The sequence below is a fragment of the Martes martes genome (genome assembly GCF_963455335.1).
Source record: "Martes martes genome assembly, chromosome: 4".
NCBI classification, from domain to species: Eukaryota; Metazoa; Chordata; class Mammalia; order Carnivora; family Mustelidae; genus Martes; species Martes martes.
In genome coordinates, this window is record NC_137891.1 from 22,477,837 (window position 1) to 22,497,697 (window position 19,861).

The following is a 19,861-nucleotide window of genomic DNA, read 5'->3' on the forward strand; positions in this document are numbered from 1 at the left end:
TGAGATACCATTTCACACCAGTCAGAATGGCTAAAATTCGCCAATCAGGAAACGACAGGTGTTGGAGAGGATGTGGAGAAAGAAGAACCCTCCTACACTGCTGATGGGAATGCAAGCTGGTGCAACCACTCTGGAAAACAGTATAGAGGTTCCTCAGAAAATTGAAAATAGAGCTACCCTACAACACAGCCATTGCACTACTGGGCATTTGTCCTCAAGGTGCAAATGTAGTGATCTGAACCAGGGCACATACACCCCAGAGTTTATAGCAGCAATGTCCACAATAGTCAGACTATGGAAAGAGCCTGGATGTCCATCATCAGATGAATGGATAAAGATGTCTCTCTCTCTCACACACACACACACACACACACACACACACACACGGGAATATTATGCAGCCATAAAAAAACCCCACAATCTTGCCATTTGCAACGATGTGGATGGAACTAGAGGGTATTATGTTAAGCAAAATAAGTCAGTCAGAGAAAGACAATTATCTTATGGTCTCTCTGATGTGAGGAATTTGAGAAACAAGACAGAGCATCATAGGGGAAGGGAGGGAAAAATGAAACAAGATGAAACCAGAGAGGGAGATAAACCATAAGAGACACAATCTCAGGAAACAAACTGAGGGTTGCTGGAGGGGAGGGGGCTGGGTGAGATATGGTGGCTGGCTGATGGATTTGGGGAGGGTATGTGCTATGGTGAGTGCTGTGAATTGTGTAAGACTGGTGAATCACAGACTTGTACTCCTGAATCAAATAATACATTGTATGTTAATAAAAAATAACTAGAAAGTGCAGTTAAAAAAATATTTATTTTAGAAAAGTGAGAGAGGGGAGGGGCAAAGGGGGGGAGAGATACAGTCTTAAACTGACTCCTCGCTGAACATGGAGCCACATACGGGGCTTGATCCCATGAGCCCGAGATCTCAACCTGAGCTAAAACCAAGAGCGGATGCTCAGCTGACTGTGCCACCCAGGTGTCCCACTGCTTTCGTTGTCTTACTTGTAGAATGATTATATTCCTTTCTTTTAACATAGTTCTGAGAACTACATGATTAGATGATACACATGAAATAATTAGAATGTTGCCTAGCACATAATGTTCACTGATTGTAACCTTTTGGTTAACTGGTTAAGTAAAACACTAATCAATAAATACTAATTAGCATTTTTTTGTTAGACTTATTTTTCCTTCTGAGGACTTACTGTATTTTAGATTGTGTTGCCCTTTAGTCTTCAGGCCATGTGCTTATACTAAATACTGTTACTACTACTGTTACTAAATACTGTGTGCCAAGTGCCATTCAAAGCACTTAATATATTAAAAACCTTATTTTCTAGGAGTTGTAACTAATGATTATTGGTATTGTGAACTTTTAAAGTATTCCAGCCTTACAGTGTTACTTCTTTATCTTTATGGAAATGTTAAAGGACAGAGTAACGTAAGAGCTAGTTTTCCATTAGAGGTTATGTGGTGTATCCCAGGTCTAACCTGGTTGAGGAAATCAGGTGGTGCTAGAGTCTTTGTTTTGTTTTCTTTGTTACCAAATGTTCCCATTGTTGCTTCTTTGGAATAATGAGATACTCTGTTCAGGAACCATGTTGAGGTATTGAGAAATTGTCAAGGGAACAGTCTGCTTTCCGGTTTTCAGGTAATTGAGTTTTTTATCTCTGTGTATTATTGATGGTTTTATCATCTGTGTCAGGAAATTATCATGCTGTTAACAGACACTAATAGGAGCACTTCCTCTCTAATAACTTTGGATTGAGGTAATACTGTTTGAAGGAGCTCATGGATGCCAGACCTTTTGGAAGCCTTGATGTGAAGATCACGAGTGCTGTACGTGGACATTTTTGACATGTCTTCAAACTCCAGAAGTTACAGATACACATTTAGATTATGTCAGTTTTATTATTTGTATCAGAGTAAAGGAATTGATTCTTAGAAACTTAGTTCATTGAAACTTAGTTCTATTATATAATTTTGTGATTTTTGCAAACACATAGTATGGTTCATTTTTTCCTTTGAAATGAAATATAAACTATAAGGATGGTTGTTAAGCTCACTTCTGTTACTTTCTTTTAGGTGGTATTAAAAATAATAAAACATTATCAGGAAGAAGGACAAGGAACTGAAGTGGTTCAAGGAGTGCTTTTGGGCTTGGTTGTAGAAGATCGTCTTGAAATTACCAACTGCTTTCCTTTCCCACAGCACACAGAAGATGATGCTGACTTTGATGAAGGTAAGGGTACTCCTTTCATGTGTCTTTGCAATGCATACAGATGGTTTTTATCTTTTATTTATTTTTAATTTTTATTTTTTTGAGATAATTTATTTATTTTTATTTTCGAGAGGGAGAGAATGCATACAAGTGAGCAGAGGCACAGGGGGAGGGAGTAAGAGAGTCTGAAGCAGACTCTGTGCCAGATGCAGAGCCCAGTGTTGGTTTTGATCCCGCGACCCTGAGAACAACCTGAACCGAAATCAAGAGTTGGACGATTAATGGACTGAAATACCTGGGTGCCCCCATAAATGGTTTTAAATATAGTTCTCACCATAACCTTTGATTATCTCTCACTGGGAGTCAGGCCAGCCTAGTTCACTTGATTACTGAGTTTCTTGAAAAAATTATGCAAATTCTTTGAAATGAAGATTTATATAAAAAAACTTCATTAGTTTGGCCTTATTTGGAATTTGAGATTCTGATTTTAGTAATTTGGATAGGAGCTGTGCTGTTCTTAACTTTCCCATGATGAAACCAGCTTGCAAATAACTTACACTGTGAAGGGTAGGGATCAGCATTATGTGTCCAGCATTCATTTTCTTCTGTAGTATTTTGACTTAACTTTTAAGAAGATGAGCTTAACTATCTGTTTCAGAAACAAGACACTGAGAATTTCAGGAGGTCTTTGTGTGTGTGTGCGTGCATGTGTGTGGCGCACTACAGGTATAATTGCTTTGTTAGCAAAGGCCATTAGTAGTTAAAGTTCATACCAAAGGCTAAGGTCAATAACTTGAGAGATTTTTTTTAGAAATCTAGATAAAAATAATTTCCCACTTATCTGAACACTGAAGGGTCATTTTCTGTATAACTTTTTTTTTATTATAGTAAGAACAAGTAGTATAATTTAACATCCTAAACCATTTTTGAGTGTAAGGTGTAGAGTGTTAACTGTATGCAGGTTGTTCCGGAACAGATCTCTAGAACTTTTTCATCTTGAAAAAACTGAAACTCTACATCCTTTGACTAATTCCTCCTCTTTTCTCCCTTGCCAGCCTCTGGCTACCACCATTCTGCTTATTTGCTTGCTTGCTTGCTTCCTTCCTTTTTTGTTTTTTTAAAAGATTTTATATTTAAGTAATCTCTGACCCTGAGATCAAGAATCACACACTCCACTGACTGAACCAGCCAGGTGTCCCATCTGCTTTCTGTGTCTAAAAGTTTGACTCCTTTAAATACTTCATAAAAGTGAAATCATGCAATATTTGTCTTTTTAGAGACTGGCTTATTTCACTTAGTTTAGCTTAATGTTCTCGAGGTTCATCCATGTTATAGCATTTGACAGGATATCCTTTCTTTAAGGCTGAATAATATTCAGTGGTGTATATATACCACTTTATCCATTTGTCTGTTGATAAATATTTAGTTTATTTCCATCTCTTGGCTCTTTTGAATAATGTTGCAGATACCTCGCCCAGGTCCTGTTTTCAGTTCTCTTGGATATATATATACACACACACATACACACACGCGTGTACGCGCGCACACACACACACACACACACAGAGAAATGGGATTTGCTGGATCATATAGTAATTATATATTTAATTTTTTGAAGAACTTCATACTGTTTTTCATAGAAGTTATACCAATTTATATTCCCCACCAGCAGTGTGCAGGGCTTCTGATTTTTTCATATCCTCTCCAAAATTTGTTATTTTCTGGTTATTTATTTATTTTTTTGATAGTGATCCTTCTAACAGGTGTGAGGTAACATCTCATTGTTGATTTTGATTTCCATTTGCCTGATAGATAATGATGTTGAGCATCTTTTCAAGTTATCTGTCTGTATTTGAAGAAATGTCTATTAAGGTCCTTTGCTGGTTTTTAGGATTGTTGTTGATGAGTTGAAGAAGGTCTTTGTATCTTCTGGATATTAACACCTTATCATATGTGTGGTTTGCAGATATTTTCTCCCATTCTGTAGGTTACTTTTTTACTCTGTTGAGTGTTTCCTTTGCTGAATCTTTTTAGTTTGATGTAATCGATATTGTCGGTTTTTGCTTTTGTAGTTAGTGCTTTTGGTATAATGTGCGAGGAATTATTGCCATGACCAATGATAGGAAGCGTCTTCCATTTTCCTCTGGGAATTTTATGCTGGTACCATTCTGCTTTGATTACTGTTGCTTTGTAGTATATTTTGAAATCAGGAAGTGTGAGGCACACGGCTTTGTTTCTTAAGATTTTGGCTCTCTAGGGTTCTTTGAAATTCCATATGAATTTTAGGACTTTTTTTTCCCTATTTCCATAAAAATGCCATTGGGATTTTGATAGGGACTACATTGAATTTGTAGATCACTTTGGGTAATACGGACATTTTAACAATATTAAATCTTCAGTCTATAAACACAGGTGTTGTCTTTACTTTCTTCCAGCTATTTGGTAGTTTTCAGCATACAAGTTATATTCCCAGGTGTTTTATTATTCATTTTGGTGCTATTGTTAATGAGATTTTAAAAAATATTTCTTTTTGTGATTTGTTTTCTATGCAACTTTTAATTGATGACTTTTCACTTGGATAAAATGTTACTTATGTAATTTGATTTCACATACTCATAGTACCTTGAAGATATAATAGATACTGAACATGTTCTTGCTAAGATTAGTACCTTGATATTGCAGTTTGGTCTACAAAAATCATTTTTTCCTTTAATATCTTTAGAAACTAACCAAGGCTATTTTATTCTAGGCACTTGAGTATTTATATTTTTCTTTTATTAAAGGTTTTATTTATTCATTTGACAGACAGAGATCACAAGTAGACAGAGAGGCAGGCAGAGAGAGAGGAAGGGAAGCAGGCTCCCTGCTGAGCAGAGAGCCCAAAATGGGGCTCAATCCCAGGACCCTGAGATGACCTGAGCCGAAGGCAGAGGCTTTAACCCACTGAGCCATCCAGGTGCCCTTTGAGTATTTATATTTTTAAAAACTTTTGTGCAATATGTACCTTTTTGTTTTTAAGCTGGCCAAGCTCTCCTTGTTTCATCTAAACTGTAATATTTCATGTGAACTACTGTAATACTATCAGATTACGATTGGGATTTCTCTGCACTCCATTCTGGTAGTATTAGGATATCTCAGTTCCTTTCTTTACTAGCATATATGGAGAGGCTTAATTATGTTGCAGTAATAACTCTTAGAGCTAGAAGACTAAAGAGGACAAGGGATTGCTAACATAGCTTTTTTGGTTTGGAAGTGAAGAGTCTGAGGGGTTCACTTGAAGTGGCTTACTCAGTGTGTTAGTGGCATAGTTGGGAGTGTAATCCTTTCCAGAACAGTTTATATTGTCACATAGTTATCTCAGATAATTAATTTTGTCTTATAAAATTCTCAATTTAGAATTTGTGTAAGAAACCATGTTCGTGCAATTATGGCAGGTGAACAAAGCAAAATGTATTATGAATTTTAGATCTTGATCACTGGATGCTGACTTCTCTTACAGGCTTTCAGGTAATTGACTAGTATGCTATTTTATGAACATGTACTTTAAGAAGCTCATTAAAAAGTTTTAACAATATGGACATAAGAGATTTCAATTTAGTGTTAAATAATAAAATTGCTGGACATTGCGTGCTGTGTACTGTATGTACATTGGCTATAATTAGTTGTTATTCTGCACATTTGAAGGTTTTATCAGTCCCATTTTCCGTTATTAGCAAACTAATCCTCAATAAGACAAATAACTTGTCAAAAATCATTTAACTGGGAATTTATAGAACAGGGCTTGAAATCTTTTACTGCCTGGTTCCAAGTCTCATGATTTTCCTGTTGTTGCTTTTGGACACTTAGTGAAGTGGAAGCCAGTGATTAAAGGATATAGAATGGGGAGCATCATTATTTTGTAAGTGAAATCTGCTCTTTGGGTAAAACAACTAAATTTGTTTTTCTTGATTCATCTTTAGAAGTGAGTAGGATTTGCCATTTTTCTTATGCATGTGAAAAATCTGCAATACTATTCTTTATTTCTTCCTACCCTTATTTAGTCAGTCTGGAATTTTAGGTTCTTTCACATTATTTATTTATTTACCTGAATAGGCTTTACTATGTAGTCACCATTAGATTTTTATCAAACCTAGGTAAAAGCTAAATTTTCTCACTATATGGATATACCTTGGAATAGAAGAGCCCTGCATGTTGATTATTTTAAATCATTCTAAACACCCATTGTTTTACATACTCCTTTTCTGTTATTTATGCCTACTGAAACTAATGTTTGTTTAGGGAAAGAACCTTTTTTCACCTTTGACCTTATCGAAGTAAAGTTCTCACTAAATACTTTGTAATTTTAATGATTACATATTTTGAGTTGCTTAGGTGTTTGTTTATTTCTTTGTTTTTGTTTTGGTGCCTCATGTAAAGTGGAGATTTTTTAATCTGTGGCCCCCAAGTGAAATGTTTTAAATTAAGGGCTGACAAGCTACAATCTGTGGGCCTGCTTCTGCATGTAAGGTTTTATTGGAACGCAGCCATGCCCATTCATTTATGTATTTTCTGTGGCTGTGTTCCTGCTACAGTGGCATAGCTGGCTAGTTGTGACAGAGACCATATGGGCAACAAACCTGAATTTTTTTTTTAACTGTCCAGCCCATTAAGAAAGTTTGACCAGTTTTTTTAGTGTGTGTGTGTGTGTGTTTATATATAATGTTATTTTTCCTCTCTCTTAAGGTTAAAGAAGAAGGTAATCAGTTGTCTCTTTCTATCATAAATAGATGACTTTTTGTTTGTTGGTTATTCCTTCTAACTGTTGTCCTTAACATGGACTATGAGTCCAGAATGTATTGTGGTCATTGTAATAAAAACACTGTATTAATGGGTATATGTTTTACTGGTGCATCTGGAAAGTATCAGAAGATGTAGCTTTTTCCTTTATTTTAATGAATTTTTCTTTTATCTCCCCCACCCCCCATTGAGTTGTTGATGAACTTTTCCTTTACCTTACCCCAACCCCCACTGAGTTGTTGATGTTTGGGGAACTGTCTATAGATATTAGGGAAGAAAAATATTTAATTCAGTTGCAGACTTGTGAGCCAGGTACAGGTTTCTGTGACAGTAGAGTGTTTTTATGAAACCTTTGCACAAAGCGAAGAAGCAGTTACCGTTAATTTATATGGAAAAACATTTTGAGCATTCCCAGACCCAAAAAATAACTTCTGTTAGGCTTTTCTTGTACCTTAGTACACATCTTGCTAATGGATGTGCAAGATAATTCAGGATAAAGCACAGATGCTCACAGGCACAGTTCAGAGCTATGGCGGCTTGCTGCTGGGGAAGATTGTCAGGGCCACTCTTGCTGCTTGGCATGTGTGCTGCCTCTCAACAGCTCACCACAAAACAAATGCCGAATGTTATTTTCGCTTTTTGTCTTTTTTTTTTTTTTCTTTTAAAGTGAAAGTTCTCTTTGGATTTCTTTCAGTAGGTCTTTCAGAAAAATGAAGTGGTATACCGCAAACTTCCAAAATCAGGGTATGCCTGTATTATGGAAAGGTAATGAATGGTATGAGGCCAAAAAACTTGGGTGGGAATCTCAGTTCTATACTTAGACCTGTGTGACATTGAATGACTTCAGTTCTGAACTAGTTTTTTCCTGACTCTGTACTACCTTTCATTTAGCACATGTTAATTGCTCACTTACTGAGTACTAGAAACGTAGCTGAAGGATAATTTCTTTATGAGATCAGTGCCGCCTTGGATTATGTTACAATAGGGTGATTGAAAACCAAGGAAACTGTTGTGGCTTGAATTTTTTTTTGTTGTTTCTCTTCATGAATTCACTTTTTGTTTTTTCACATGTGATAACTCTCCCTTAAGTAGCTTAAATCGTGATATACTTATATTACAGGATTTACTTTGTAGTTAAAAGCAAGATAACTTTCTCATATTAGAGAACATATGCTTTTTAAAAACTGAGTAGAAAGAGTCATATTAAAATTCCCATTAGGGGGCACTATTATCAAGCTTAGGAGAACTGGAGACTAATTTGTTTTCTCAGACATGCAACCCGAGGCTTGCTAAAAGGGAAAAATATTTTCATCTGATAAGATTCAGATACTGTTTTATACAACTGAATTCCTTAAATATGTTATAAAGTGCACTGAATTAAACACAGATCCAATAACTCACTGTCTTATTTTTCAGCAGACTAAATCAATTTAATATTGCAGGTGATATAAGAAGCTTACTTTATTCTGCATTGGAGCCAAATCCATAATTTTCATATTTGGAATGGACAGATTTTTTATTCTGCTCTCTTTAAGTCAGTCCAAAGGATGATCCTTAGACTTCAAATAAGTTTTCTTCAAAAACGAAGCATGAAGACTATATTGTACTGCTAAAATGCAGTTAGGGGAATGAAATGATGCCTCACTTACTCAGACAGTATGAACGTGTGTGGCATGTAGAATTTCTGAAGTAATTCTACACATTGAGGTGATATAGACACACAGATAGCTTTTGGCTTTTTTGTTCATTTTCAGGTATTTGAAAATTACTTTTTATTCAAGTTTGGCATTAGGACAAGCGATACTACTTTAGACTGTTAAATATAATTATTTTGTTATCATTAAACTTCCAAAAGAAAAGCAGTCATGTAAAGTATTAAACAGACGTTTCAAAGGTTAAATACGAATTGGCAAAAATGTAATTTACCATAAAATGTACTGGGAGTAATTTTTCACTGGATAGGTGTTATATTTTTCTATGACTGGCTTCAGAAAGAGTAGGTTTTATCTAGCTACCTTATTTGGAACACTCTCCATGTAAGTAAGCCACAGTTTGCATTGGGGAAAATCTCTGCTTAATCACTTGCTTCCTGAACTCTCACTTTCCTTCTCTTTCTTCTTGGTTTGCCTGTAGTCCACACCCAGGGCAGAACTGCTTGAAATCTCCCCAATAATTACGGTTTCGGCTTTGTATTGCTTTGGGTTCCAGGAAGAGTTGAATCAGGATAGAGAAAGCTTTCGTATTTTTTTTAAACGCAGATAGGGACATTTTTTGACAGGATATGATGTTTACTTATTATTTTGTATTATTTTCTATCTGTGAATAATCAGTGATCATTGTGATCTGTTTGACAGATTCACTTTTTAAAAAAATCCTGTTCTGCATTTTTTTCAAAGAGCTTTTCTTGGTGCAAACATTAGAAATATATACAGACCGTTTTGGAGTGTGTTTTGAACCTTATTGGAGAAGTAGGAGGGTGTTTGCTTTGTGACCTCAGATCATTAAGAAGTATAATAAAATGTTTCAAATATCTCAGAAAAAAAATTAGTTCTTAGTAATTCTTTTCGACATTTATTCAGCAAATTACATGAATGGGTGGTGGAAAAGATCCAAAGATAGGAAATCCTGGTTACTGCTTTGAACGATTTTAAGTGGGAGAGATGTATAAAGAATTGTGAAACAGACTTGATAGAAGTCTAGAGTGAGGGAGGACAAAAAGTGATGGGAACACTCAGCTACGAGCTACTAATTCCTTTTGGTGATGACTTCATAGGAGAGGTGAAGTTTGATTTTGTAAGTGGGTGTTGTTTGTATTTTAAGTGATTTTTAAGGAAATTGTATTTTGTGAGTTTGTTGGAATTATTCACATTTCTGGGCCCTCATGAATAACAAGCATCTCTAGAGACAAAGAACAAATTATTTAATATATATTCAACTTGGCATCTTTATTGTTCAGTGATAATTATGTTCTTTGACAATATTTTTCAAATTTTGTTGTTGATTCCATATCCAGGTAGGGAAGCTATTTTTGCTTTCTAGGCTGTTTTGATACATAAAGGACTCCTGACAATAATTTAGTGCCATGTTTATAGAAACCTAGGACGCATGCTGCACTTAGCTCTATTTAAAATATTTAATAAATATTTAAATACAATATTTAATGAATTGTAAATATTTAATAAAACATTTCATATATATTTCATTTTAAATGAAACGGTGTGTAGGTAGGTAACTAGAGAGAATCTGTACACTGAATTATATAATTCTCTTGGGTACTGATCTCTTTGTTGATATTCATAGTAGTATTTTGAAAATGTTAAACCATTTGTACTTAATGGCTTATCACTGAATATTCAGGGCAATGAACTTTAGATTATTGCTTACTTAGATTATTTTGATTGCTCAGAAAGCCTATGGTTTGCGATTTGAAACTAACTCAAGAGTCTTACTTTATATGTTTAATCTTTGGTTTATTAAGGTGATTAGAATATGAGACATACAATCCAAATGTGAAGCATCAATCCCAATGTTTTTATGCCTTTTTTGTTCTTTTACTTTGGGTGTCTTAAGATACTAAATACAAAAGTAGGAATAAAGTCTAGCTTTTAAAAGTTTGAAGAAATATGTTACATTTATTTAATGTTTTAAAATATAGGTTTTTTTCCCTTTTAAATGAGTTGAGGAATTCCTGTGCATGGAAGGATATATACTATTGAAAATGTGGTCAAGGTAAAAGATTTTTATGCTTAAAGAAATTAAAGCGCTTTACACTATACCCTCCCTTAGTCCCTAAAGTGTAAGTGCTATGGTTTGGAAAGAAGCCAAGTAAAACGTGTTCAAATTTTGTGCAGACTTAAAGTAATACTTTAAGATTTGAAAATTACAGGTGGATCCAGTACTTAAATAGTATTTAAAATTCCTAAGTTTCCCAAGTCTAAAAGTGTAATCCTTAAATTACTATTCCCAGTGGTTTACATTTTAATTAAATAAAAATTGTCTTACTTTTGAACCACAACAACTTTAGGTTTAGATATTTGAGTTTATTACTGAACTTTAAGGTAATAACCATTAAAAATGAACTGTTTGGCATTAATTAAAATGTCAAAAAACCACAGTTACAGTATGTAACCAAAGATCCTTGCTGTTCCTGTTTTTCCAAAAAATTGTCCTAAGCAACACAGTTCAAGCTTGCTTCCTATCTTGCCCAGAAATGCTAACCAGCTTATCTCACTAGGTGAAATTTTCGTAAAGCTTGAAACTTTTATCCATTTTCAATTACTCTTCACGGCTTACCTATTACCACTTCCTGAGTGGTGTTTTCATACCTTTATCTCTTTCCACCTTGGGGGTTATATGCTGCTTTTACTTTGGGTAGTAATTTTTACCCAGTGCATTTTAGATGCTTTCTAGTATATTTGAAAACAAAGGGAACCTTTATTTTGATGTAAGTAACAATATAATGGTTACTTAATGCATTATAATGCAACCCTACATCTCCCCACTACTCTCAGCCCCATACACATTCACCCTTTATTTTCTCTAACATTGAACCTGTAGACATTTTAATATACAGACAACCTTTCTTCCCCACTTGATTGGTGAGAAGATCACAGAATTATTCCAGTGGTGTTTGCAGAAATATATCTGTCTAATAACTGTTTTCTAGAATTTGATGGTACTGACTTAATAGAGATCGTTTTTGATGGCAGGTTACTAACCCCACAACTAGCAACTGGCTGTAGGAGTCTGGCAGCAGAGTCCTTTGTGGGGCTCTTTGGACTTGCAGCATGCTTTTAACCCCAGCAGGCAGCAAAGCAGTAGCATCCTCGTCCTCAAGCCACTGTGGTTTCCAGGCTTATCGGCTCTCTCTTTACCTTCCTCTTTCCTTTTCTTTATTCCTTTGTTATTCATTTCATCAAATCAGTATTTCAGTGGGAACCAGGTGCCAGGCATTTCTATTGGCTGTTGTGTACATGTATTTCTACTAAGGATGCTTTCTGAAGTGTTCATTATTTAAAGAACTTAGCTATTCTAAGCATGTATTTGACTTGAAACATGGGAAGATTTGTTAGCACTTTATTTTAGTGAATTAGATTATGAGTATAAAGTAAAGATTAAGTTGCTCTTCAGGTGAAAGTGTCTAGAAAATATTTTTGTGTAGTTGAAGAGTGATTTGGGTTTATAAGTGTATAGTGGCAAATCTATATCTCCAGGTTTGCAATTCGGAGTGTTCCTGTAGTTTTGTTAAAGTAATTTTGTTCCTAACAATTTATACATCATCATGTATTCTTTCATAGTGGAAATATTTTATTTTTACTTTTGATCTCATTTAGTAGCAACTCCAGAATTTTAGATGAAAGCTTTTCTGTCAGTAATTTATTCTGTAAATAATTGTACTTGGTTTAAAAAGTCTATTACCAAGACTCTTTTGGTAATGTGAATTATTTTCCTTAGACGTAAAATTTCTTCTATCACTCCCATCACCACTCCTGCTCTGAAAACACAGTCAAGACAAAACACTAAAAATATTTAGTACCAGAAGAGAGTGAAAGGTTTTATGAAGAGTGCTGACATAATACTTTGATGGGTTTTAGCCATTTTCTCTGGTGATCGCATGAGGAATGGGTTGGTATGGTCATAATATGAAATACTAAGATCACTGTAAACCATATCTGGGTTATTTTCATGTTCCTTTAGGAGATATTTGACATAACTATAACTAGCAGTGAGACTCTGATGTTTTGTCAGAATCCAGGCTTGAATTTTTTTTCTAATTGTCTCTTTATTCTGTGGGCAACCTGATAAAAAATAATAGCCAATTTCATATACATGGAAATGATGTGTGTACACATAAATACTATTATAGTCCTAGTTAATTCCTAAAATAATTCATAGATCTTGCTTACTGCTAATTGAAATCATGGGTCTCTCCAGCCTCAGTTTTCACATTCGCAGAGTAGATCACAACAGGAACTTCTGTAATTCTTTTAACAGATGGGAGACTGGGGCTCAGAGAGGCCCAAGTTTTAAATTAGTAGCAAATTCAGAACTAGAAACCCCAACATGAAAAGTACAATCCACTACAGTTTAGGAAGATAATAATTAATTATAATAATTAATTAATAACAATTAATAATAATAATAATTAATAATGTTAATAATCCCAGTATTTTGTCAAAATCACTATGAGTGATATGGATGCCTGCAATTGTAACTTGTAGGCATGATGTATTTTTTTTTAAGATTTTATTTAATTATTTGACAGAGAGAGGGAGAGCACAAGCAAGGGAAGCAGCAGGCAGAGAGGGAGAAGCAGGCTCCCTGTTTAGCAGGGAGTCCAATGTGGGGCTCAGTCCCAGAATCCTTGGATCATGACCTGAGCTGAAAGCAGACTCTCAACCGACTGAGCCACCCAAGTGCCCCAGTCATGATGTATTTACTTAAAAGTTTACTTGTTTGTGTTATCAGTTACTGTCAACACTACTGAAATCAAATGATTGTTTGAATTTAACATTAAACTTTAGAAAGTTTCCCAAGTTTCTGTGTGTATACTAGCTATTGAATAAAAATAAAGGACAATTCTAACCTTCAGGTCAACAGAAATTAATGATGGTTGAATATAAATATATTCAGCTCAGACAATAGAAACCCATTTAAATACTGAAAGCATAGCTTCTAATATTTTGCTAAGTGGAATGAAGAAAGTAATTACGGATTAATCTAGGTAGATTAAGGGAGGAAAGTAGTTCATATTAAATGCCACTGAATGCTATTACAAACAATAGGTTGAATAGATGGCTTAATTTAACTTAGGAAATCAGTGTTGACTGACACAGGAAAACTTTCTAGAATGCATTGCAGATGACTTAGTAGTGATAAAGACTGTCATGTGAATTTCTGTCTTTACTGAGTACACAGCATTGTTAAGTAGTGTGTTGTGCACTGTTTCCAATCTGCTGTGACTGCCATCTGCACAAGTCAAATGAAAGAGAAGAGAGCATGGAAAGGAAATGGATCGTTAGTTAGTTGTAAGGAATCCATGTGAACGCTGGGTGCCACTAACGAAACACTGAGCAGTTAGTGGTTTTCCTTTGTGACCCGTACAACTAGCTGCCTGTAAACTGGAGGTGTGCGACATGTACACATCTCACAGTTTACCTTTTGGATGTCATGATGTGTACCTATGGTTGAGACTGACTAGGAAATCTGGGGGCTGTAACTATGATTGTGCTATCCTTTCCTTCTCTATCTTTGGTTATAATATTTTTGCTGCTTTGTGTTTGGCACCAGTATTGAGGTCGATGTAATATTCCTAGCATGTTTACTGTGCCTAAATGGAATCTTTTTGGAAACCAGTTATGCTATAAAAGTTTCCTGAGAAAGACTAAAGTACTTCTGAAAAAAGTCAGTAAGACCTATAGATAGGAAAATTGCTCCAAAATCTTACAGATTGTAACCAACAGAGAATCATACAAATGATGGAAAAGTTTTGTATGGGTGAGAGCAACTGACTGTTTCTAACCTGTGTACCTTTGTCAGTAGATAAATCTCTTTATTTGAATCAGGTTTATAACTAATAGACAGTTCCTTTTATGTGCATATGGTTACCTTTTTGATGTAAACATGTGAGCCCTTATAAAACTGTGTTAATCATGAGTCATCTGGTACCTTCTTTGGAATTAACATACACTTATATAGATGACTAATAATACAAAGCCACCGTGGTTTCTGTGGCTTTTCCCGCCATAGCTCCAGTTCTAAAACATTTAAAAGGAGACCTGCTCTCTCTTTTTAAATTTTTTTGGATGCAGAGTTGTCTTATCAGAAAACTGCAGTAACTTAAGCAGATCCATAACTGGGGGGAATTAATAACAGAAAGTTTTTGTTGACACCAGGAAGTAGATTAAATAGTGCAATTGTGGTAATGAGTACCATATATGATAAGCCTGAGCCACCTGGGTTTTATTAGGCTGCTTGATACTTTGATCACAATATTATTTCAAGGCTTGTCTGTTTAAATTGCTAAGGTTTCTTGTCATCTTTGTGATTTAGACCATAATTTTTTTCACTGTGAAGAGATCTTTTTTTAAAAAGAAAGACTCTGTCCAAGCCAGAATTCTAGGGAGGTGCAAGTTCAACAGCTAAATGAGCCATAGAATGAGAAAACCTGTTAAATACAAAATTAAAAGCTTAAAAGTATAGCAGCTGAATATCAAGTTTGTCTGACCTTGCTTCTCTTTAGTTTTTTGTGTGGATCATAATTATACTTTTTTTTTTCCCCAAGGAATTTATTTATTTATTTGTTAGAGTGAGTGCACAAGCAGGGGGAGTGGCAGGCAGAGGAAGAGAGGGAAGCAGGCTCTCGGCTGAGCAAGGAACCTGATGCAGGCCGGACTCAGTCCCAGGATCCAGGGATCATGGAAGGCAGTGGAAGGCAGATGCTTAACCTACTGAGCCACCCAGGCCTCCCTACACTTTTGTTTATCATATGGTAGTGGAGTACTGTAAGGATATTTGACATAATTGAATTAATTATTGTTAGATATAAATATGTGCATTTAAAATATGGGTTTCATGCTTTGAGAATATAGTACTGGTATCGGTTTTCTTTATGCTGTTATTAAATGGTTTTGATGAACATCTTTGAGGATTCGGGGAAAGATTTGAACTATTTTACCCAAATGAATGAATTATATACCAATCACAGAATTTATTTAATTTGTTTGATAAATTGTCTTTGTCTTTGAACTTGAAATTTTAAACTTTTGTCTGGTGTAGATAAATGAAATTTTTAGTGATCAAAATCAATAGACTCGCTGTCCACTGATTTTCTTTACTATATAGTCTTTCACAGGTGTTTAAGGGCATCATTGTTATGTATTTAAGCAAATATTTTGGGTTGGGAAAATGAATATTCATTTTGACTAGTAAGGGAGGAGAACAGAGATAATTTAATAATTGAAGATCTCGTTGTCCTTATAATATATAATAATCATTAAGTACCATTTTGAAAACTCATATTTAAAATGCTTTGTATGTGTATCCATGTGCTCATTAATTTTTACTGTTTCGATTTTTGAGAACTCCTATAACTGTTGTAATTTGGCTTGAAGTTTCCATGTCCAGCGTAACTTTTAAGCCTGGTTACAGGCACGTAAAAATGTAATAGTTTTCTTTTAATATATCTTATTTGCCCTTGGCAGTGAAAGGAGTGGAAGTGGCAATCAATAGCCTTTTCTCCGTCCTGATAAGGCAAGGGAGAAAAGTATTAAAAATAGGAAACCATGTGAACTTGGGAAGTTTCTTACTGGGAGTTTGTAACATTCTTATTTTGGGAAGATAGGGAAGTACTTGTAAATTTAGGGATATGTGACTCATTGATTCAGGAAAGATGAACTCATATAAAAAGCAGAGAAGCACAGATTCAGGAACAAGCATGTGATATAGGCAGAGAAAAATGAGAAGATCGGTCAGTTAGAGCAAAAGCTTGATTCGGGGGAATGGTCTGACATAATAGGGTTAGATTATGGAAGGCTTTGAACACTTGAAAAAGAAGCATGGACATGAAACAGCTGTGAATCATTCTGGGTTCCCTAGCAGAGGTGTGATAGTATAAAATCAGTATTTTGTGGCTAGAGGCAGGAAAACCAGGTGGATAAAGAGGGTTTGAATGAAATATAGACATAGCAATAAGAATGAAAAGGTGAGTACTAAAGAGATGCAAGAAATGCCAAATGATTGAGATCAAGGGTATACACACATTTTGAGGGTTTGACTTCAGATATCAAATAACTTTATTATCTGAAATATTCTAGAAGAATTAAATTTGTCATCCCTTTCCCTCTTGAATAGTTTGTAAAAAGCACCTGTTCTGTGATGATGGTACATATTACACAGCAGATGGGTATAGTAAATGTAAGCTGTTGATAACCAGCAGGGGGATTCCTGCACTTACAATACCAGTATTACTAAAATACTAAATATTTAAGATTTTTCAATTCATGGAGTTATTCAGTCCATTTTGAAAATGCATACATTGCTTGGAATAGTTGATATGATATAGACGTGAAATGATATTCTTAGTTGTGTCTGTTGTTCTTTTTTTTTTTTTTTTTAAGATTTTATTCATTCATAGGGGCGCCTGGGTGGCTCAGTGGGTTAAAGCCTCTGCTTTCGGCTCAGGTCATGATCCCGGGGTCCTGGGATCGAGCCCCGCATCGGGCTCTCTGCTCGGCAGGGAGTCTGCTTCCTCCTCTCTCTCTTTGCCTGCCTCTCTGCCTACTTGTGATCTCTGTCTGTCAAATAAATGAATAAAATTCTAAAAAAAAAAAAAAAAGATTTTATTCATTCATTTGACAGTCAAGTAGGCAGAGAGAGAGGTGGGGGAGGAGGCAGGCTCCCCACTGAACAGAGAGCCTGATGCGGGGCTTGATCCCAGGATCCTGAGATCATGACTCGAGCTGAAGGCAGAGGCTTTAACCCATGCGCACCTCTTAGTTGTGTCTTAATGTAACCCGACCAACATGAGTTTGCTCCTTGGTGAGTCACAGGTAGAAACTACACCAGGGGAGTTGTTGCACAAAGGAAACTATTTGTAGCAAATAAGGAAATCACTGGGAATAACTTCCAAAGCCATGACTCCTTGAGCAAGGGTGAATGGATTCCTTTTATTTAGGGTTAGGATGAAGGTTTAGAGAGGGAAGCCTTGTCCTCTATGTAGAGGCAGATACAAGGCTGTACATACACCTTAAAATGTGACTCTACATACATAGCTTGCTATGTAGATGAGGCTTGTGTTCCTCTTTGGGCAGAAATTTTAGTATTGTAATGAGGTAAAAGTAGTTGTCAGTTATTCTGGAGGTCACTTCATGGTCCATCTGTGCATGAGTTCAGGGTTATGCTCAAAGTGGTCTGAGTGGTTTGGGCTGGTGGTAGGTCTTGTTAGGGCAGTGGCTATCACTTGAAGGGTAGTTTTGGTTTCCATTTGCCTGTTTTAAGAGATTAGCCAAAAAGAAGAGTTTAAGGAAAAATGAGGGACAGAGGTCAGTGTGGTAAAGCAGGTAAGCAGTAAAGGTCAGGTCTTGGGGTCTAGTCTAGTTGGTGACATTGAGAGGATTAATCTTTATTATAAATATCCTAAGATCTAAAAATAGGAATAAAAGGAAATCTTCTTCACTCTTTGAATGGACTAGTCCATTCATGGGAAGGATTCTTTAGACAGTTATTCCCTTTCTTAATGATAACTTTTGCAACTTACTGGATTCATTAATTTAACAGATATTGGGGCATCTGCATGGGTCAGTTGGTTTAGCCTTAAGTCTTGGTTTGGCTCAGGTCATGATCTCAGGGGTTGTGGGATTGAGCCTTGTGTAGGGCTCCGTGTTCAGCGGAGTCTGCTAGAGAGTCTCTCTCCCTCTCCCTCTGTACCCCCTTCCCCCGCACTCTTGTGTGCACGCTCTCTTTCTCAAATAAATAAATCTTTAAAAAAATAACAATTACTTACTGTGTGCTAGCTATCTCAGGAACTTTGCCAGATACTGAGGGATAACAAAATGAACAAGTGGAGGAGAAAGACGTTAGACACTTAACCAAATTATCACAAGTTGCTCTAAGAACCTTGGGAAAAATAAGCAGATGCTTTAATGGGTGGTGTCCTACCTTTAAGCAGGTCCCTTCAAAGGGTCTCTGACATGGAAGTATATTCGACTGAAGGGTAAAGTATATTCAGTTGAGGTGAAGGATAAGAAGAGGGAAGATAGGCTGGGTGAAGAGCCAGGAGTAGAAGAAAACCAAGTGCAAAGGCCACCCCTGAGGTGGGAATGAGCTTAGGATTGTTTAGTAACTCTCAGAGAGCTAGTGTGTGTCTGAATAAGTCTTGCTGAATGAGAAGCAAGGAACTATGGCATTAAGAGCCTTGTAGGAGTTTGGGTTTTATTAATTCAGCAGCAAGAGGCTGTTGAATTGAAGATTTTTAAGTATATGTAGTGATCTAATTGAATTGATGATTATCATGTTCTTTATAATTGTGTGACCTAATCAGGACTTTTTGTGTTGCGTTTGAAATATTTTTGGAAACTCAGCCTGGTAATTGGATTCATTCATGATAGTGTTTACTCCAAGAAAGTTTATCCATGACTGCTAGATAACCTTCATACACATAAAACATAAAGTTTGTCTCTAGTCTTTATTTTTTATTTTATTTTGGGAGCACCTGGGTGGCTCAGTCCGTTAAGCATCTGCTTTCGGCCATGTCATGATCCTGGGGCCCTGGGATCTAGCCCCCAAGTTGGGCTCTCTGCTCAGTGGGGGCAGCCTGCTTCCCTTTCTCCTGTCAATCTTTCCCCTTGCTTATGTGCATGTGTGCATGCTCTCTCTCTTAAATGAATAAATAAAAAGTCTTAAAATTTTTCATTCTGGAATCATTTTAGGTATACTAAAAAGTTACAAAGATAATACAGAAAGTTCCTCTGTAGCCCTCAACCAGGCTTCCCCTAATGTGATCATCTTACATTACCATGGTACATTAATCTAATTAAAAAATCAAGGTACATAAGGTATATTACTGTTAATGGAACTCCAGACTTTATCTGTATTGCACCATTTTTTCCCCCATGAATATCCTTTGTTTTTCTGGGATCCAGTTCATAATCCCACACTGCATATAGTCATGTCCTGTTAGCACCCTCTGGTCTGTGATCATTTTTCAAGTCTTTCCTGGTTTTTCATGATCTGAGTAGCTTTTGGGTAAGTGTTCTCTAGAATGTCCCTCAGTTTGAGTTTGTTGATGTTTTTTTCATGGTTAGATGAGAGTTAAAGTTTTTGAGGGAAAACCTCACAGTGATGAAGTATCCTTCT

The 19,861-nt window shown here is 35.9% G+C and overlaps 1 protein-coding gene across 1 annotated transcript in view; it reads left to right on the plus strand.

The window, feature by feature from the left end:
* Window positions 1-19,861, plus strand: part of EIF3H (eukaryotic translation initiation factor 3 subunit H) — a 101,273-nt gene that overhangs the window by 25,128 nt on the left and 56,284 nt on the right. Inside the window, exon 2 of the mRNA XM_080801343.1 lies at window positions 2,095-2,251. Coding sequence (XP_080657469.1) covers window positions 2,095-2,251 — 157 coding nt within the window. The remainder of the gene's footprint in view (window positions 1-2,094; window positions 2,252-19,861) is intronic.